Source organism: Aspergillus versicolor (genome assembly GCF_001890125.1).
Source record: "Aspergillus versicolor CBS 583.65 unplaced genomic scaffold ASPVEscaffold_9, whole genome shotgun sequence".
Taxonomy (NCBI): domain Eukaryota; kingdom Fungi; phylum Ascomycota; class Eurotiomycetes; order Eurotiales; family Aspergillaceae; genus Aspergillus; species Aspergillus versicolor.
The window spans coordinates 161,240-181,423 of NW_024467532.1; the positions used below are offsets into that span (position 1 = coordinate 161,240).

Sequence of the window (20,184 nt, forward strand, 5' to 3'; positions counted from 1 at the left end):
TCCCCCGAACGAAGAAGAAGCCGTCCGGATATAATTTTCCTCGGATATTCCCCGTGGAGTCGGCTTCCGTCTGGCGTACGGAGTACCGCGCACCATATGGGGCTCGGCAACCATCCACCGTCCTATTCTGATATGGGTCTCAGAGTGGGCCTCTTGTCCGTTGTAATCGTGATGGCGCGGTCGAGGGCTCACTGATTCATGAGATATTAATATGGGTCACAAGGTTTCGAAGATCGTGAAGCCAAATTACGAATGCAGAATGCTTGGACGCATCATTCGGTATTCTATCCGAGAAAACCACCCAAGATGTGTGAGCAGCAAAGGAAGGATCTGGGCTTCTGGCGGGGTTAGCCTCGGCCCACGACCCAGACCGTAGAAGAGGTTATTCAGTGCTTGTCTCGTCCTGGACACAATGCACGTAGGGGCGCAGTGATTATCCATGAAGGGCCAGACGTCCTCCTCTTGGGCAGCCTCTCCATGCTCTATACAAGTCCAATGACCATCGAGCCGTCCACTGACACCGAATGCAGCCTGCACGCCTTATCAGTGATCACTGTGGCGGGACTTGGTCCGTTGGTTTTCTAGTTCTGCTTTGATGCCCCACAGCCCAGGGCCTCACAGAAGAGTCTTTTAAAGATTTTCGGGCCGCTAACAGTTGCGTAGAAAATTACGTATAATGCAAATCGCCCCCCTGGCATACCAATTCTTAAAACTTTCCTTGCTTCCCTGGTAACCGAGCTTTTTGCTGTCTGGAGCTATTCATTTGACCCTTTCTGGCTTCAGTCTATGGAGTTTTAGCAGCCCCCGCAGATTTCTCCATGCGGCCAACGAAAGAATTCCCTTGTCGACCAAGAGCTACCTGTTCCCTAGTTTTATGCTTTACAGACGCCTCATAATCCAAATTTCGAATATACGATACTTCGCCTGGGTGTTGTTGTATCCTCATACAGCCTAGAAGGACCCCCATAGACTGAGCCCCAGTGCAGGGTTTAATACACTAGACAAGACCAGCTACTAGAGATTGCTAGTAGTCAGAAACAGCGATGTCAGCTACGCTAAATAATCCCTTAGATCCATCGAAATGCCCCCAACACAGTGAAGACCGCGCGGATGGCGACGCCCGCTCTATGGCAGGCTCGACCTCATCGGAGGACTCCCTTGACCACGTCGATGCCCTTGATCGCACTGTAACAAGCCGTTCGCGCATGTCAGAGCCCGACCTGACTAGGAGAGTCACATCGATTGGGACCACGGGCACGACGGATCCAAATTATGAAGTCGACTACGAAGACGGGGACGACCCGGCCAATCCCAAGAATTGGTCGTTCAAATACAAAGGCATGGCAATTGCGATGCTGTCCTGGAATACTCTAATTATGTGAGTCAATTCGACTCTTAACGCTTTTGAGCCTCGATGAACTGACGTCCCTGTCCAAAAAAAAAAAGTGTTTTACATTCTACGTCTTACACTTCCGGTATACCAGTCATCGGTGCAGAATTTGGCGCCTCAAATACCATTGTCACCCTGGGGTTGACGTTTTACCTTATTGGCCTGGCCATTGGGTCGATGTTCATGGCCCCGCTAAGTGAAGTATACGGCCGTAAGCCTGTGTCCATTGTGTGCCTGGGTATCTTCACAGTCCTGATAATCCCCTGCGCGCTGGCCCAATCCATCGAGGCTTTGATTATTTCCCGAACCATTGGGGCCTTATTCGGAAGTGTTATGATATCCACCGCACCAGGAATGGTGTCAGACTTGGTCACGGATGAGCAAAGAGCGCTGGCCATCTCTGTTTGGAGTATTGGACCTATCAACGGACCAGGTATGTCGTTTTCATGCTACGGTGCTTGTTATTTTGGCCACTAACTCTACTCCAGTTTTGGGTCCTATCCTTGGGGGTTTCGTGACGCAGTACCTCGGCTGGCGATGGATGAACTGGATTGCTTTGATGCTCTCTGGGGTTGCCTTAGCCTTTGCTTGCCTGATGAAGGAGACGTATAGTCCCATTATTTTGCAGAAAAAGGCCGCGCGCATACGCAAGGAGACAAACGATGACCGGTGGTGGAGTCGATACGACCAAAAAGCCAGTCTTCTGGATATGCTGAAAGTAAACCTCAGTAGACCATTTGTCATGGCTGTTCTAGAGCCCATCTGGTAAGAACCTACACAACCCATGTATCCCATTCAAACTCGGACCTAACCAAGCTCCTAGTATCTTCTGGAACCTTTACATCGCAATCGTGTACGGAATCCTCTATCTCTGCTTCACAGCCTACCCCATCGTCTTCCGCCAAATCCGCGGCTGGTCACTAGGCCTCTCAGGCCTCGCCTTCTGCGGCATCGGAGTCGGATGCATGATCATGATCGTCTGCGAACCCTTCGTCCGCCGCATGATCAACAGCCACAAGCACGACCCGGAAACCGGCAAGGTACCCCCCGAAGCCATGGTATCAATCGTGTGCATTGCCGCCGTCCTAATTCCCTCTGGAGAGCTCTGGTTCGCCTGGACCTGCGCGCCCGCCTCCATCCCCTGGATCGTCCCCATCCTCGCGGGTGTTTTGTTCGGTTGCGGGAACGCCGGTGTCTTTATCTACGCTTCGAATTACCTCACCGATAGCTACGGCGTGTATGCCGCCTCTGCACTGGCGGGGAACTCTGTCATGCGTAGCATCCTGGGTGGTGTTATGCCGCTTGTCGGTACCTACCTGTACGACGGGCTTGGACCGAACTGGGCGGGTACTCTGCTTGGATTGCTTGAGGTGGCGATTATTCCTATTCCATTTGTGTTCTACAAGTACGGGTATAAGATTCGGATGAAGAGTTCGCTTATCAGTCGGATGCAGGAGGACAAGAAGAAGCTGGAGAACAGGCGGAAGCGCTTGGAGGAGCGTTTGGCGTCGGAGGCTAATGCAGTGACTGGAGAGACGAGGGAGAAAGAGGAGGTTTAATGCAAATAACATTACATGCGCATTGCGCTTTGTGACAACAAGCGCAGGATTGGCAGAAGTTGATGGGTTATAAAAGTTTCAAAATTTTCTTGCACGGCTGGAGTTTGATACCATTATTTGGGTGTTTTACTTTTACTTTTTTATTTTTTTTTTTTTATTTTTTATTTTTTTATTTTTTATTTTTTTATTTTTTGGTCTTTCGGCAGACATCCCATAGCGCACTGGACATAATCCTATATCCCACTACTAGTAGTAATAGATAATGATGCAGACATGCAGTATCTACCATTCATGATGGCCGTTCATTCGACTGGGCGCCTGGTCCTCTCTACCTCCTGCGAATCACTCAAGATCCGTTCATATTCACCCAAACCAATCGCACCGGCTGGAAATACAATCACAGCATCAACATGCACAGATCCAGGCATAGATGCAGGGGTAGACGCCACCTCCTTGACCCAGGCAGCAGTCGGGGCTTTTCGCACATAACCGATGACATTAACCCACGCACCGACGCACAGCTCCTCCCAGGTCATCGTCTCCAGGATAGCATTGACATCGACCGCGATAGATGGGGGGTTCTCCCTTGGCTTTTTGGGCCGCGGACAGTTGTGCTCTAGGACCAAGAGCCCGGTAGAGATCTGATATGTTTTGACGCTGTAGGAAGTCCCAAGAAGCGGGTTAGGAGTATATTAGCTTTTCGTCCATTACCCACTTTTATTAAGCACAGACATGAAGGATTTCATTCGTGTCTAGCAGCGTATGCTAGGCAGTGATCAATATAGTGCAGCGGTTTCTACGCACCATCCAAGAAAGCGGACTTTAGAATCAGCCGGGAGAGAAGGGATGTCGGAGAGGAAAGCCCTCGTAGAAGGAAGAGGGCCGTTCATTCTGCGGAATGTACATAATAGATAAGCTTGGGGTCTTGTCTGGTGATGTCGCAGGTGCGCAGAAATGGAAGCCGTGAATGCGGACAAGTGAGCGCGCACGTGACCTCCCTTTGGCAGGCCTGGTGGCGCATGTCATCAGTCGACCCGGCGAATCTGGAGGGGAAAATAGCCTCGTTCAACTTCGTCCTCATCTTCCAGCCTTCGCTTTTCAGACTGTCGCTCTATTATTACTTTGACATATTGTCTGGTCTCTTCCGGTAGACTTTGTTCGTCCGTGGCGTTCTCACCACTTTGTTGCCTGGAGGTCTAGCGTCTCCCTCGCTATCTCCTTCCTCCCCACCATTCTTCCACCGGCTTCCAAGACGCTTTCCTCACCCGACGGCAACAGAACATCGAACTGCGGGGTGACCGTTTACAGTCGCTTAATTCCGCACCTGTGATATAACAGTCCGAACTCCCCGAAAAAAGAGCATAAGCTCTTATCCCGGTCAAAGATGTGGTCCTGGTTTGGTGGTGCGGCCGCCCAGAAGCGAAAGGATGCGCCGAAGAATGCCATCCTTGCGTTGCGGGAGCAGCTAGATATGTTACAAAAGAGAGAGAAGCATCTAGAGAATCAGATGGCCGAGCAAGAGGCTGTTGCTAAGAAAAATGTGGCTTCAAATAAGAACGGTCAGTACTGCCAGCTATTGTTATCCTAGATATCCGAGACTGACTTCCGCAGCCGCCAAGGCCGCTCTTCGACGGAAAAAGGTCCACGAGAAGAACTTCGAACAGACACAGTCACAGGTCGCACAGTTAGAGCAGCAGATATATGCTATTGAGGCGGCCAATATCAACCATGAGACCCTCAACGCCATGAAGATGGCTGGCACAGCCATGGAAAAGATTCACAACGGCATGACCATCGACAAGGTGGACGAGACAATGTATGTCTTTATCCCACTGGCGATATATTTACAAATCTCTAACAGAACTAGGGACAAACTCCGAGAACAAGCAGCGCTCAACGAAGAAATTGCACAAGTAATCGCCAACAACCCGCTGGGCGAGCAGCCAGACGAAGACGAGCTGGACGAGGAACTCGAGGGTCTGGAGCAGGAAGCCATGGACGAGCGCATGCTCAACACAGGCACAGTACCGGTTGCAGATCAACTCAACCGGCTACCTGCGCCAACGAACGCAGAACGTAAGCCTGCACTTCTCCGAATCTGCGCCTGAATTTGAGACCAGCTAACAGAAGCCCCTCCGTCAGCCGCCAAAGCGAAACAAAAGGAAGAAGAATCAGACGAAGAGGCCGAGTTGGAAAAACTACGGGCGGAAATGGCTATGTGATGATCTCCTTCGTCCTATACGGCCTGATTTTCCTTCTTCACTCCGCATATGATGGAATGGGGGACGAATTCGCTTATCATGACTCACTACGAGTAGCCAAACAGCTCGTTTCACCATCCATTTCGTCCGGGCTGTTGGTTTTCTTCCTCGTCTTCAACCCACCGCGTAATTCCAATGTCCCCTTCAATACCTTCACATACCGAGTCATCGAATGATTCATCTTCGTATTGGGGACAGAGGTCTTGGTTGGAAGTTAGAAATTGGACACGGTACACCACTCTACTCACTGAGCGCTGAATATTCCAGATACTACATCACAAGGAGTCCTTGCGCACTGTGCTGTTCCTTCCTTCCGTCCTATGCTGTTCGGTTTTGATGATACGCCTCCTTTTCAAACGGTTAAATGGGACGTTATACTTCTTACGCTATCATGCCATTATATGTTCTGTTATGTTACTACAGCGCTCCCTATCTTTTTAATCCCACATCGATGCATTGATCTAGCTTTGTTTCACCGGGACTCTCCAGATATAACGACTAGTAATCAACTGCTTAGCCAGGCATCCTTCATTCAATGGCTACGGATACAGTCGAAGTAAAGAAAGTGAAGACATAAACAAATTCATGCCATTAAACAATTAATTAGAATAAAACTAGGTAGTAAATAAATAACTCCCATTTTCCATCTGCACCCATTTACCAACCACCCAAACAAGTAGAAACAAACCCAGTAAGCCGGAGAACCATGATCGAATATTCATTGTACTGCATGTAGGTGATGACCATGATGTCGATATTTCATTTCAAAGAGAGAAGAAGAAAAAGGGGGGCCGTGTGGAAGAATCAAGGGAACCACGCATAGCTCTTGAGGGGAACAGTCCTCGCACCATCATCAACTTCGCTGCACCATCTCGACTTCCACTCCCATTCGTGGGAAGCGGCTTCAACGAGAGCTTCCTTGCACTCGGGAGGTAGTTCTTCGAGGATCTCGGGATTCACGAACTCAGGATGTTTGGGGTTAGCGACGCTGATTAGACCGTTTGCACCGAGATCATGAACGTCGCCATCGGGGCCGGGCACACCCATGTTTGAATAGGAGGGGCTCTCCGTTTGGACGTCGAGAATGGCGAAACGGCGTGAGAGGGTGGCGGGTATGGATGAGAAGATGGTAGGGTTCTCTTCCTCTGGCTTGCTTTCTTCGCCTTCTGTTGTTTCTGCTTGAGTGTTTTCATCTTCGAGTGTGCCGTTTGAGAGCGTAAGTGTTGACATTTCTTTTGTGAGTTTGTTTGCGCTCCGGGGGTCAGGAGGAGGCAGCCGCTCCCAGCGAGCGTGGGAAGGCTGCATGATCTTCGGGTATTGGAACTGGTTTGTGTGAATGTCGTAAACGCCTTCAAGATTTTGCTGGCGCGTAGTCGACAGTAGGGCATTGAAATTGCTATATCTTCTATAAGCAGGTATTTCGCAATCAGTTAAAAAGGGCATACTCACGCAGCTTCTCGAGCATGTTCCAACATCCAGTTATCCCCTGTGACTGTGACTTTCCGCTTTTTGGAATCCACCGCCTTGCCAGTACCAGGTATGGGGATAGTGGGCGTGCTGGTGTGATAAACACTGCTAGCTCCGTGCCATGCCACATACTGGTTCCTATTGTACGGCTCGCCCGGTGCCGGTAACTTGTCCTCGGGGACAGCAAGTTCCCCCTCCACATCGCCACGTTCCCTGGCAGCTTGGGCATTATAATCATCAATGACTTTCCGGCCACCAACAATGATCTTTGCACCAAACTCTCGGAATACGGACCGCGCAGTAACCACACCAATAGCGCGACCTTTGTAGGAATGGGGGATAATATCTCTCTCGATCAAGTCGCGTTTCGCATCATCGTCGATGATGATTTTGTAGAGAAACTTGTGTTTCTGGAAGAACAAATACGAATCCCTGAACCCAATACATCTCGCCGGCTCGGTGGACAACATGTATTGGCGATCGCTGCGATTGAGAATCGTAAACGTCCGGACTCTGTACTCTCGATCGCCTTGCAGGATACCATTCTTATCGACCTTGGTATCACCCTCTGGGTCACCCGGAACAGCCACTTCATCATCAATGACATCCATCATATTCCCTTCCTTATCAATCGGCACCTGCGTGACATGAGACGGTCCACGACCTCGTCCCCATCGTCCCCCACTTGCAGCAGGTCGGCCACGTCTCCTCTTGACTGGCGTGCTCACCTGGATCTGCGGTACTGATCCATCAGCTGGGGCATCCCAGTCCGGAGGGCGGTTCTTTGGCGGACGACCAATGCGCCGTTTTCGCGGAATGGCCGACACGCGACCAAGTGCCATGTGTGTTGGAGTATCAGGCCGTGACGGAGGGTTGGAGTCCTGCGCGGGTGTATCTGCAGCTTCCGATTCTGGAGCTGGCGTAGGTTGTGCTGGTGTACCGGCGCCTTCCTCTTTCTGTGGTGAAGTCGGCGCTTCTTCTTCCTCTTCTCCATCTGCTCCATCCTCGCGGTGCTCCTCATCGTCCTCTGCTTCGTCCGGTACTACAGGCGGAGACGATTCACGCGACTGAGGGGCTTCGATCATTTCATCATCTGAAGCATCCGGAAGCGGAGGGGGGGCATTCTCTATGGAGGAGGTTAGCAGTCGCGTCCCATCGTTTAAGCCCGGATCGACAAGATAAAAGAACGCGAAACGAAAGGGGTTCAATTGAAAAACAAAAACCGAATTGAAGGGAGTATTGACTCACTCATTGATTGCGCAGCTGCCTGGGCGGCGGCTCGCAGCTTTCTCGGCATCTTGGAAGTGAGCTTGATGCTGGTCTGAAAATAACACCGCCGGCAAGCCAGTAGAACCGATGGATGGATGCTGCACTTTCCTCTACGCGCCGGACCTTCTCGCCTAATGGAGATATATTTCTCCGGATATAATTACGTGAGCTTCATATCACGTGTCTTATAGCACGTGCAGGCCCGGCTTGAAAATTCTACCCTAAGCCCTATGTGGATCTCTCGCATTGTGTGACGTCACAGTGATAGTATAATGGCGGTGGCTGGCATTCTTCGGATGCGAGCGGTATACTACGGTGTAAACGGAGTAGAGATCTTGCTATATCGAAAGAGGTAGTTAGTTCCTGGTGACATTCAAATCCCGGTTTGGGAGATTAACGATTGCGGGCTCCTCTACGGAGCTCAGGCATCCAAGAGGCGTACATGCCTATGACGTCTTGCATCGATGACCTGATGAGGTGTAGTTAGTTCACATGTCAAAGAGCGACCCCTCATCTTATCATTTCGCTTGAGGAGACCATGCACAGCGGCATCATTGCCCTGCAAGTGGGGTATTACTATGCGTCAGGTTTATTCTGCAAGTATGGGATTCTTGTGTCAAATGCGTGGAAGTGTCTACATAGAGTTCTGATCCGGGGTAACAGCCAACCGTACAATACAGGCTGTTCTGCATTCTGCGAGACAACATACAAATATTACGCAGATGTAGTTTGTATATATAGATATAATCGAGGCGCAAGGTCCTCACTTCAAGACGGATGGTCTGCAATGGTGATTGAAGGATCAATGTTCCGGCATGAGGGGTGGGACAAAACCTTGATTTTCTTTTCTATTAGAAAAAAGAACATGCCGTGGTTGTCGAACAAGCCTCGATGACGCGGGGGGTGCCTGGACATTGGTTCACTGATGCTTTGACCGAGATGATCCGCGATATTGTGCAGCCGCGCCGCAGGCTTGTTGAAGTGTATACGGATGGGGTAGTTAGTGGCGGCGATATAGTAAGACGACAAAATACCTGGACCTCACCAAAGAAGGTAAAAGCCACCGTATAATGGTGAGGGATTAGTTCAACACAAAGATTCCTCAAATCACCCTATAGCGGGCCTTGGAAAGGGCGGTAAGGCTGCTGCACATCATTTCGCAGTGCTCCTGGAGCTAAGATCTTTTCTGGGCATGTTGTTTGCAGGGCCTATAGTAGCTCCAACCACTCAGCATTCGTGGAAGCGTTGGTGTTCGGAGCTCAGTCTTCCCTGTAACAACAATGCTTTGAAGAGCGCAGATCACTGGACGGAAAAAGCCGCATCGAGTTGGACAAGGCAACTTACCCAGGTTGCTGCATTATTGGAATGAGGCAGTCGGTTTCGCAATCAGTCGGAGGGGACGAGAACGAGAACGGAATGTTCTCCTACTATGGCAACATTGGAGGGGAGGTAGGCGAAGCGGTGGACCATACCCCGCCTTTCTTGACAGGCAAGAGAGGAGGTGGCGGGAAAAGGGCAGCAGAGTGCTCCGAGACTATGCATCTGTCGACGATTAGCGTGAGGAGCAAGATGATAAGACGGTGGTCAACCGGAGGAGTCTGAAGAGGTGAAGGAGGACCAATGGACTCGGCATCACCGAGGAAGATAGCAGCGGTGGTAAGCAGCGATAGTGCTGTAACAGACAGAGAAGCCGAGAAACGGCTACACACCCTTGACATCAAATCAGCATTAAGCCGTGGCGATTGTGATCACTGTCGCCAGGGGAGGGCTGGGATATGAGAATAAAATAGACTTCTCTCGTAGCCGCGTGTGGCCGACAAGGTTAAGAACCTAAGCTGATCGGGGATCGTGAATCCTGGTTCGGTCACACTCCTCCTGCATCCCACCCCCATCACCGGACGGACTCTGATGATATCGACGCCGTCTTCTGACCTGGGCTAATGGGCTCCCAGAAGTCGAGGGCCTGTATCGGCGGAAGAGACGAGGTTGGCGACTGCTTCAGCGCTGGTTCTGGTACCCCGTCTCCATCTTCGTCCTCTTCATTTGCCCAAAACCCGGTTGGCCTTCTCCACCGCTTCAGGATTCGCCCGTGGATCCATATCCAAACGTGCCGATTTCCCTTCACTCGCCCGGGCATTTGCCTGGGACGCCTCCATTTAAGCGGGATTCACAGCTGAAGCGAGGATACGGTTGGTTTGAGTAGCAGAGGCGTAGAGGTCGAGGGCCTGAGACAGAGCTGAGCCGGCTGACCGGCGTGAGACCGTGAGCCTGAAGGAAAGCATGGTATACTATTTTTACACCGGCGATGGTTATTCAGCCCTTGGAGCAACACGCGGGAATGCTTCCAGGCATTGGGCAATAATGTGAATCATCCATGATGCTCGCGCAGTAGTTCGAGGCAAAGCTGGAATGGTCATCCTCAATCCAGCGGCTTCAGCGGCAGCTTATGTCGACCTCCAGTCCAGCACATCTTGAGGTCAGCTCGCCGTCTTTAAACGCCACCTCCTCGCACGCGGCATCGTTCGAATCTATCTCGAGTTCCAATTCTCGCCTGCTTGCCCCGGGACTGCATCCTTTGGTTGGCTTCGTTCATTGGATCTGTCACCGTCCATGGGGCTGGATTCTTTGTGGTTCTCCTGTGTTCCTGTTCACTTGTTTGCCTCCTCCTCTTTGCGCCCGCAGATTTCTTGAGTCTTCAGAGTCTGGGCCTGCTTCCAGATTCTTTCTCTTCATCCTCAGCTTTGCCGCTCTATTCATCACACTCGCTGCGAACGCGATCTTGAACAAGGGCCTTTTTAAGTGCATCTGGCTTTGAAGCTCTATTGCAAAGGTAAATCCTCTTTTCCTCTCCCCAGTACTGACCTTTCTCCATCCACGCCAGGACTCCCCTCTGGGGACACTACGCCTGGCCCCCCGCCATCTTCTTTTGGCTTGCTGGAGTCGAAGCACAGTGGTTAACACGAGGCCCAACCAGGTCGCCATCGACCCCTCCTCGACCTTGTCGCAGCAGGTCGCCGAACCCGATCGGGTCCTCCTCCTCCGACTCTCCCCTCCCGCAAACTTCCTTAGTTCCTCATTCTCCGACAAATTCATTACTCACTACTGTTCCGTTTCTTCATACTCAAATCCCGCACTATCTGGAGGGTCCCCGCACGATCCTCGCCTTTTCCCTTCAATTTTCTTGTTATCTCCTCTCTTTCTCCTCCACGACCCCTCCGTTAATTCTCGAGTCCTCCCCTCATTGAATTTCGGAGTGACTTTGGCGGAGGTTCATTGGTGTCGGATGGGAACACAATAATGGCTGCTGCTCAGAGTGGTTCCGAAAACACGGACTTGTCGAAGCAGCCACCCCCCCAGAAGTAAGTGGTTTATCTAAATTCTTATTTTCCTCGTTTGTATTTTGTTTTGTTTTGTTTTATTTTATTTTTCATGCGGTAGTTGGCACGCGTGAAATTCGAACAAGAGACTGGTACCCAGGAACAAAATTCTGGAGGGGTGATGTGGTGCAATTTTTGTTCGAATTGCGGATTTTGCGGATTTTACCTGCTTGGTCCGATTTTACCGTCGCATTGATTTGGAGGCAGCCGCAACGAGTCCACCAATTCCAGCCTCGTCATTGAGTCTTCTGTTGTTCTGTGCCCTGGCTTTTGTTTCAGTCCCTCGCGAAAATTCGTCTTCCTAGCTCTGCCTTGCACTTTTCTCTCTTGGAGCATCTCGGCATGCCAAAATCATACTGCATTCCAGCGCACTTCCACCATGGAGTATGCGAATTGTCAAAGATTTTGTGGCGCTAACATCTCTATCAGCGATGGTGTTCAGGACGACGATAGCCAGGATCAAATTGGTTCGAATACACCGAGTCCGACTGGGATTTCCACCCCGCAGCCCGACCCGGCTGACAAGCGTCTACCATCCATAATGCACAATTATTTCCAGGTTGGTAGTTCTTCTGCTGTCATGCTTCGCTCTCTCAAAACCCGGTTTTCCCTCTCCGGCCCTTCTCCCTCTTCCGCAGACAATGTGCAGTCGAGTGCGCTTTCAAATGGGACATGCGATGATCAAAAAACGGGACACTCTTCCTCATCATCCGGATCTTTTGTCATGATGGAGCGTGACGAGGCTCACCTCAGTTCGCCGAACACTCCAGACAAGGAGATGGAAACCCACCAGGTTTCGCAAGATACCCTCCCTCCCACGGCCCTTCCCACTCCCCCTTGCTCCTCGACGTGCTCCCTCCTTCAAAAAGAACCCGAAGAGTCAGAAGTGGGACTACCAATTCCAGATAAAGGAATGGGGTCTATTTTTTCCACATTGAAAAACTACCTGTCTCCTTCTAGGAGCGTGTCCTGCTCTGACCCCCAAGCACGCCGACATACCTCCCATCCCGTCTCCAGCGTCTCTGACGACCCCGTCCTTGCCTCTCATTTTTCCAAGCCTTCTCTTTCCCATGCCTCGGAAGCACACTGTCAAGTGGAAGCAACCCTCCTCGACCATGAAAAACCACAACTGTCCACATCTCCTAAGAATCCTACGAAGCTAACTGCGAACGTGTCAAACCCTCCGAATTTAAAGAATACCCCTCCTCTTACACCTCGGGCGATGTCCGATGATGATTTGCAACCCAATGTGAAAAACCCCGCACCTCCCCCTCGTTCGTCGAACCAGACCCAATCGCCGCCCGACGAGTTGTCAGACTCCGCCGATGAAATTACAGGAAAACTCAACGAGGTATTCCCTTCGTCGATGGACACTACCACCTCTACTTCTCCAACTTCAGGTCCCCCTGTGGCCTCCCTAAAGGGCAAGCTTTACGTCAAAATTTCGGAAGCGAGAGGGCTTAGACCCGGGTTCGACCCTTATGTTGTTTGCGTTTTCGAGTGGAACGAGGTGATTTCGAAGAGTGTCCAAGACGAGGAAGAAGAATCTTTGAAACGACAGCAAAAGGAGCTCGAACAGTCAGATCTTGATGCCGGTCGGCCAATGGCTATTCCCTTGAAGAGCCGACAAAGCAGTCATAACCCTGCACTCGAGAATCCGGAGCACAGAGGACAAGCTCCAGTAACAGATCCACACTGGAACCATGAAGCTGTTTTGTGAGTTTTTTTTTTTTTTTCCTTTTTTCCCTGCTTTTTGCTTTTTGCTTCTTCGGCCCACCCCCAGGTTCAGCGTTAACTAACGTGTGTTACTTATCTAGTGATGTTTTCGGAGACCAGTCTGAAGTTGACGTCTCAGTATATGATCGCAATGACTCGGAAGCCTTTATGGGCCATGTGCGGCTCTGTGTCAATCTCAAAGAGGATCAGAGTCGCTTAGAAGGCTGGTTCCCGCTGGCCGGTCGGGCTGCAGGGGATTCTCAGGTCTCCGGAGAGATTCATATGGAGATGAAGTTCGAAAAAGAGGATACAAAACAGGTCGGACCCAATGATTTCCAGATCCTGAAGCTCATCGGAAAAGGAACATTCGGCCAAGTGTATCAAGTAAAAAAGAAGGATTCACGCCGTATTTATGCCATGAAGGTTCTGTCGAAGAAGGTCATCATTCAAAAGAAGGAAGTTGCCCACACGGTGGGGGAGCGAAATATCTTGGTTCGAACTGCTATGGCTGCTTCCCCGTTTATTGTCGGACTCAAGTTCTCATTTCAGACCCCTACCGATCTCTACCTCGTCACTGACTACATGTCCGGCGGTGAATTATTCTGGCATCTTCAGAAAGAGGGACGGTTTCAGGAACCACGCGCCAAGTTCTACATTGCTGAGCTCATTCTGGCATTGCAGCATCTTCACGAACATGATATCGTGTATCGCGACCTCAAGCCGGAAAATATTCTCCTTGATGCCAACGGTCATATTGCGCTTTGCGATTTCGGACTTTCAAAGGCGAACCTTACCCAGAATGATACAACAAACACCTTCTGCGGCACCACAGAATATCTTGCCCCGGAGGTACTGCTTGACGAACAAGGATATACCAAAATGGTGGACTTCTGGTCTCTAGGTGTCCTTGTTTTCGAAATGTGCTGTGGCTGGAGTCCGTTCTATGCGGAAGATACGCAGCAGATGTACAAGAACATCGCTTTCGGTAAAGTCCGATTCCCCCGTGATGCTCTCAGTACGGAAGGGCGAAATTTCGTCAAGGGCTTGCTCAATCGAAACCCCAAGCATCGCCTGGGAGCCCAAGATGATGCGAAAGAGCTCATGGCACACCCCTTCTTCCATGATGTCGATTGGGCTGCGCTGGGGAGGAAGGAAGTTATTCCACCTTTCAAACCCAAACTCAAGTCTGACACTGATACCTCCAACTTTGACCCTGAGTTTACCAATGCTCTTGAAAACAACAACTCACTGAATGATCGGGCTGCCGCCCTTGCCAATGGGTTCATGGCTGCGTCAACGCCACTGTCTCCAGGAATGCAAGCCAACTTCAAAGGATTTACCTTCGTCAATGAAAGCTCAATCGATCACCACTTCAAAGTTGAAGATGGGGATCACATGGAGGAGGACGAGACATGGCATCGATCTCACCGGTCTGGAAATTCTATAGATCACCGCATGACTGGCGTTCAAAAGACTGGCGATGCCGGTGAGATTTTCAATGTTGATGACAATTTTGACATGTGATTATGGCTCTTGCTGCATGATAAAGGAGTTGTGATGTCTGCATATATCATGTCGTGTTTTTCTGCTTTGTATATGCTTTCCTCATTAAATGGAGCTCAGAACGTGGGTTTCCAAATTTGTCCTCATTTTAACATACCCCAGAAGATTTATGTTGTATCTTCCCTCATTTCTCTCGCCCCAGTCGAGAGAACATGGCTTCTTGGTCCTTTTCTCATTTGCATTATTATTTTTTGCTCATACTTTGATATGGATAACGATCGGTATTCATGCTTTTCACATACCCGGTACTCTTTTCAAGTTATCGATTTTGGAGAGACCAATTTCGACATGCGTATTACCTGTTTACTTTTCGCTTTATTTCCCCCTTTTTACTCGCTTGCACTCGTGGGCCTGATGAACGACATCTGTGATATCCCATATTGATTTTGCTTTCAACGGGCTTGTACGTTCTCTCTCATTTCCTCGGTTTTTTCTCGTGCTTGGACGCCTCGCCTGATGCGTCTCGGCTCATTATTTCCGGCGAACAGGGGATTGCATATCTGGATATGGTAACATGAGATGGTAAATTATTGATGTAGTGGCGTTGTATGGCAGCATTGGCGCAGGTGGGTAGTTTGAACAGCTCTTTGCCCTGGGTAACAGCTACAATAAACTACATGTTTTGCTCTGTTTTTTCCCAAACAATCTCTCGTAGTTTATCATCGGAATGGGCATTATGGATAAGCCACAATGATGATCTATGCGGAGAGTAGAGTGTGCACCATACTTCGTATAAAGTATATATAAAGTACATATACCAAGACACGATCTGAATACGAGAAATATTCTAAAATTAGTTCTTGCTGCATCAGCGTTCTTCGGATACTCGGAGTCCCTGACAGACGCAGGAACTGGTTAGTGCCAGTGGGATGCATGCTCGTATTGCGTAGCGCGGTGTAACATGCAGTGGTCGAGATTCTCGATGCGAGCGGACCTTGCAAGTAGCATTCACAAGAGACCGGGGGAGCATGGGGGGCTTTTGGATCTTCTAACGAGCGGCGCGTTCTGATTTAGGGCAGCTCGAGGTTTGCACTTTGTATCCATCCGGGTCGATAGTCAGGGTGGCTATAAGATAGAAATTCTTCATCATCCTCGGGTCTCAAGCAGCCGGGACCTGTGAACCTCATGATGTCTTTGGTTCTGGTTCGGATTCTGGAAGGCAAGTGGGACACCGAACTTCGCCGCAATCCACATGGATCTGACACTGGTTGGATTTCTGAACGAGAAGCCCACTGTCGTAAGCTTTCTCAGTGGTTTGATGTTTGCAAAGAATTCGAGCAATGTTCTCTCACCGCGCCAGTCATGTAGACATTAATTAAACAAGAACCGGAACCTTGGCCAATAGGACTGGCCCGTCGCACGAACCGGCGGTCGGGCTGGAGCCGAGCGTTCATCACGATCAGTTCATTTCAAGCTCAGGGGTGGAAATGACGCCCTGATTGCACGCTGCGCAAAAATTCGACTGAGCATTATGTCAGTTGTTTGGTGTTAACAAAGGTCAACCAAGGGCAAAGAGATCTCTTACCAAAACTCAATTGGGATTCAGCTCGCCATGGACGGGGATCTGGATAGGGGCCAAACAAAGAAGTTTAGAATGACTCGCCGTGGTTGCCGAGAGAAACAAGCCCACCACCCCAAAGGGGACTAGTGTCAGGCCCAGCGCCCGACTACCCCCCTACAGCGGACTAGCGTGGGTGCCCTGTTCCACGAGTGTCGACTGTCCACTTTCCAGGCACGCAGCAGCTGCCGACCTCATTTCTTGACTCGGCACACTAAGCTCTGCTCTTGTCTCCGACGTCTCCAGTCTCTCTCCGGCCTCGTCATCCCTCTTGGCCACTCACCGTCCCTCTCCCGCTGTGCATTGATGCTCTCTGCAGATGATATGCATTTTGGTCTCATCGTTACTGCATTTGGTGGTTGCCAATCCCTTCTCCAGAGAACTAACTCCCGAACTAACGACTTAGTTTGCGCTTTCTGTTTGACTCTCCTTTTACATGGATGAAACCACGGGCCAGCGGCAGCCTGTGCCATCCACTCTTTGCCGTGTTGTTTTTATCAAATAATGGGCATGTTGATTGTTGACAGTGAGACAATCATATTCTCCGGCGGATCTCTCGAGGGTTTCGCCCCTTGCAAGAGCCAGAACCCAGGCTCCACAGCCTTGCCAACACCTGAACACGAGTTTGGTGACAGGTTCCTGCATGCTGCATGGGGGTTGAAAAAAGAAATCAACAAGTCAAGAAGCTCCGCTCCATCATCCATTCCTTTCTGTGGAGACGATCAGCGCTCGGGTGCCGTGCCCATCCTCCTGCTTAACTCCTTCTCCTTTACTTGAGAAGATCGGTCTGGGAACCCTTTGGCCGAGTCTTGCCAAAGCTGCCATATTGAGCAATGAGCATTATTTGGTGCCTCTCGTGTCTAAAGAGGGGCTAACTCGAAGTTCGCAAAGTCGCTATCCCCTTCCTGCGAACGCAGACTTCGTATCCTGGGCATCCTTCCTAAAATAGTCCTCCGCTTCTTTTTTGATCCTTATACTTTTAACTTATTATAATTATTTTGATTTTGGCTTTTCCCCTTCTTTTCGCGTCCATCATTCTTCCTCTCCTTTGTGTGTCAACAGACTTGAAGATTGTTTTTCCTTGTTGTTTCAGACGGTCTCTCTTCTCTCTCACCCCTTGCTATCCTCCCCCAGAGCTTCGATCTTCGCCTCAACCCCTCCGTTTCAGAGTGGAGCTCTCGTGCCTTCCAACCCCCCAGGCATTATTGCTCCTATCCCTTCCCCTCCGTTGACACTCGACATCTTCTTCGGGACCCCTTGCCAGCAGTTCCCTGCCTCTTCGCCTCAGCCTACATGATCGTCCAATACCCAGTCCGATTTCACAATGAGTGTCGTTGTCAATAGGCCGGAAAGTGCTTCTGTGTCTCACACAGGTATACCCCATCAGGGCCAGGCCTTGCACTGCTATTCGGATTCGGGATATGGCTCAGTGACAATTCCCTCGCGGTCCTCCTCGCTTTCCTCCTTCAAGACCAACTACTCGACGTCAACTGCCCCTACCTCCTACTCCCCTACCTCATCAGGGTCATATCGCACCTGCGACTCAGCTGCCTCCTTGGATAAGATTTTAGAATCAGTGTTTAAGAGGGTCCCTCAGGAGGTCTATGAAACCATCCTCGACCAGCTGCAATACTTGCATGCTGGACCGAATCAGTCAGGATGCATGACGTGCTTTCAACGCGACTTGCATGCCCTCTCCCTAACTTGTCGCCCATGGGAGAAGGCGGTTCGAGCTCGGCTGTAAGTGTGATTGTTTGAATCTATTCTTTAGAAATCTTCCCGTCCGTGTCATTGTGCTCAAGACGAGCATATCTGGACCCTTTCTAACCTTTTTTATGTCTCAGCTATAATCATATTCATATCGTCGGTAGCGATTCGCCGGCTCAATTGAAAAAATATCGACTTAAGCGAGGAAGCAGACTAAAGTTATTAAGACGTACACTCCGTGAGAGGAAATTGCTGGCCAATCTCGTCCTCGAACTTCGCGTTCCGCAAATAGACATATTATTTACAGGCAAACACACGGCTCAATGGCAAGAATACCGAGATCTGGTCGCATCAGTTGTCATGGTGTGCCCGAACCTAGAACGATTATTAGGACTTTCAATACCCTTCAACCATGAGTTCGATCGCCTTACGCATGCGCTATCTACGCGGCGGAAGTTGAAGGAGCATACATGGCTTCTCTGCGAGGCAACAGAGACGTCGGAAGCGTCCCCACGCAGCGACTCCTGCCCCGGCAGCCTCGGCCCCTTGCAGATGTTTGAGTTCTTGGACTATCATGCTTCATGGACAAATCTAGAGACCTTGATGCTCCACGGTTTGAACCAAACTGCCCTCGAGCCCAGTGTATTTCTTCGTATGCTCAATCTTTTGCCGTCCCTGCGCAATTTGTGTGTTTCGAACTTCGACGCAGATGCGTTTGCCGATACAGCCCTGCTATGCCTTCCACCGCTCGAAACCCTCCGACTGGAGAACCTTCCTGGAGTCACTGACGCAGGTTTAACACAATATACTTCACGGCCAGAATCCCTCGCTCTCAAGACCTTGGTCCTGATTGAACCCAATATCGACTCGCTTCTTGTGATTTCGAAAATCCTAGCGTCCCTACGAAATCTGCAACGATTCAAAATTGTGCAAAGCGAAAAATGCCCAACGTTGAACTCGGATGGATTGATCTTTCAACCACTCCTAGCATCACCGAGTCTAGAATTTCTACATTGGGATGTTGCATGCCCGAATCCTAACACTGCCCTGGCTAGACTGGACTTCGCACCATTCGCTAAGCCTCTTCAACATGTGGAGACGCCCAATTCACACCTCGCTCAAAGCATTCTTGCTGGAGGTTTTCCTCGTCTTGATTCTCTGCGAGCTCCTTCTGATATTGAACCTCCAGGCGCTTTGCAGGCGGTTTGTCGACCTATTCCTCGTGGGCAAGCGCTATTACATCCAGATAGGTACAGCCTTCCAAGGAGCTCCCATGGATCCATCCCAACGCGACCTATGGCCCTGCCTGGAGGCAACAATATGACATCCGCACGGATACGAGCACAGACTTTTATTGATATGGCCGCCAGGGATACGGAGACGGGGATGCAAGTGTTAATCACAGACCACTCGGATTCGTATGTACCTGATAACGCCCTAGAAGCTTCTGACGACGAGGCCGAAATGGAATTAGACGAGACTGGCATGTGGGAAACACCGCTAGACCGGCCAAGGGCGAATCAGGTACCGGGGGACCACGAAGGTCCCATCACGGTGTTTGACTTTCGAATGCCTGCATACATGGGCAGGACTGGAACCAAGACCAGTGGCAATGACACATCAATTCCACACTTTATACTGCATCCGGATATTGTTGGACAGGAAGCCGAAGGAGGTCTGGTCTCATGGAAGCATATCTTAGCCGCAAACCAATCACTGACCTTCGCCGCCGGCGTTGGAGTGAATTGTTTTGGCGGCAAGAGTGTTCCAAGTCCAATTAATGAAGAACCTCTGTCCCCTACATCAACAACTCCACGCTTTGGCTGGGGTAGTATCACTAGTCGTACAGCCATGACCGCCAGCCCAATTACACCAACAACCCCACCCACACCGATGAGTACATCGCCCTCTACTGCACCCCCTTGGGAGAAGGATGTTTGCACTGGGTCCTGGAATTACAGCCATAAGGGTGGTCGAGAATGGTGGTTCCACATGGAACGAGAACGCCCAATTAAAGCTGAGCTCTACGATGTCAAGCGACTTTTCTAGGCCGTTCATGCGCCTCTCTTCTTTTCAACCTGCTATAAACTGCCCAAGCAATGATTTTCAGCATGCACACAGTGCTTGGCGTTTGTGGACGAACACAAAGTAAACGTCCTTGAGTTTCGGAGTACAATATCTTCCGACAACGCCGGCTTTATACATTCCAGATTGGATATACCAAGTCAGACTGGATCTGTTTTCATACTTACACTTTGCATCACTTTTACCTAGTCTACACGCGCCGGGGAGGCCTTTTATCCTTGACTTGTTTTAT

The 20,184-nt window shown here is 50.3% G+C and overlaps 7 protein-coding genes across 7 annotated transcripts; 5 read left to right on the plus strand and 2 right to left on the minus strand.

The window, feature by feature from the left end:
- Positions 1–1,043: 1,043 nt before the first annotated feature.
- ASPVEDRAFT_86755 (MFS transporter) lies at positions 1,044–2,949 on the plus strand (the record flags this gene model as incomplete). The annotated part of the gene is made up of 4 exons (XM_040817909.1): positions 1,044–1,378; positions 1,447–1,823; positions 1,879–2,155; positions 2,214–2,949. 4 exons carry the CDS (start codon positions 1,044–1,046, stop codon positions 2,947–2,949), a joined length of 1,725 nt encoding a protein of 574 aa, XP_040671167.1.
- A 192-nt stretch (positions 2,950–3,141) lies between these two features.
- Positions 3,142–3,879, minus strand: ASPVEDRAFT_44899 (nuclear telomere cap complex subunit Ten1). Its single transcript, XM_040813162.1, has 2 exons — positions 3,754–3,879; positions 3,142–3,606 (listed from the first exon to the last, which is right to left on the minus strand). The coding sequence occupies exons 1-2, from the start codon at positions 3,837–3,839 to the stop codon at positions 3,252–3,254; spliced, it is 441 nt and encodes a 146-aa protein (XP_040671168.1). The 5' UTR covers positions 3,840–3,879; the 3' UTR covers positions 3,142–3,251.
- Positions 3,880–4,333: 454 nt separating this feature from the next.
- Positions 4,334–5,057, plus strand: ASPVEDRAFT_138536 (ESCRT-III subunit protein SNF7; the record flags this gene model as incomplete). Its single annotated transcript, XM_040807502.1, has 2 exons — positions 4,334–4,508; positions 4,561–5,057. The coding sequence occupies 2 exons, from the start codon at positions 4,334–4,336 to the stop codon at positions 5,055–5,057; spliced, it is 672 nt and encodes a 223-aa protein (XP_040671169.1).
- A 616-nt stretch (positions 5,058–5,673) lies between these two features.
- On the minus strand, positions 5,674–8,208 carry ASPVEDRAFT_44901 (uncharacterized protein). The gene is made up of 3 exons (XM_040813163.1): positions 7,926–8,208; positions 6,660–7,803; positions 5,674–6,606 (listed from the first exon to the last, which is right to left on the minus strand). The coding sequence occupies exons 1-3, from the start codon at positions 7,972–7,974 to the stop codon at positions 6,015–6,017; spliced, it is 1,785 nt and encodes a 594-aa protein (XP_040671170.1). The 5' UTR covers positions 7,975–8,208; the 3' UTR covers positions 5,674–6,014.
- A 2,030-nt stretch (positions 8,209–10,238) lies between these two features.
- Positions 10,239–11,074, plus strand: ASPVEDRAFT_845843 (uncharacterized protein). Its single transcript, XM_040817566.1, has 2 exons — positions 10,239–10,776; positions 10,921–11,074. The coding sequence occupies exon 1, from the start codon at positions 10,393–10,395 to the stop codon at positions 10,759–10,761; it is 369 nt and encodes a 122-aa protein (XP_040671171.1). The 5' UTR covers positions 10,239–10,392; the 3' UTR covers positions 10,762–10,776; positions 10,921–11,074.
- A 628-nt stretch (positions 11,075–11,702) lies between these two features.
- schA (serine/threonine protein kinase SCH9) lies at positions 11,703–14,563 on the plus strand (the record flags this gene model as incomplete). Its single annotated transcript, XM_040817910.1, has 2 exons — positions 11,703–13,039; positions 13,141–14,563. 2 exons carry the CDS (start codon positions 11,703–11,705, stop codon positions 14,561–14,563), a joined length of 2,760 nt encoding a protein of 919 aa, XP_040671172.1.
- Positions 14,564–17,324: 2,761 nt separating this feature from the next.
- Positions 17,325–19,976, plus strand: ASPVEDRAFT_64481 (uncharacterized protein). Its single transcript, XM_040815732.1, has 2 exons — positions 17,325–17,900; positions 18,005–19,976. The coding sequence occupies exons 1-2, from the start codon at positions 17,485–17,487 to the stop codon at positions 19,914–19,916; spliced, it is 2,328 nt and encodes a 775-aa protein (XP_040671173.1). The 5' UTR covers positions 17,325–17,484; the 3' UTR covers positions 19,917–19,976.
- The last annotated feature ends 208 nt before the right edge of the window (positions 19,977–20,184 follow it).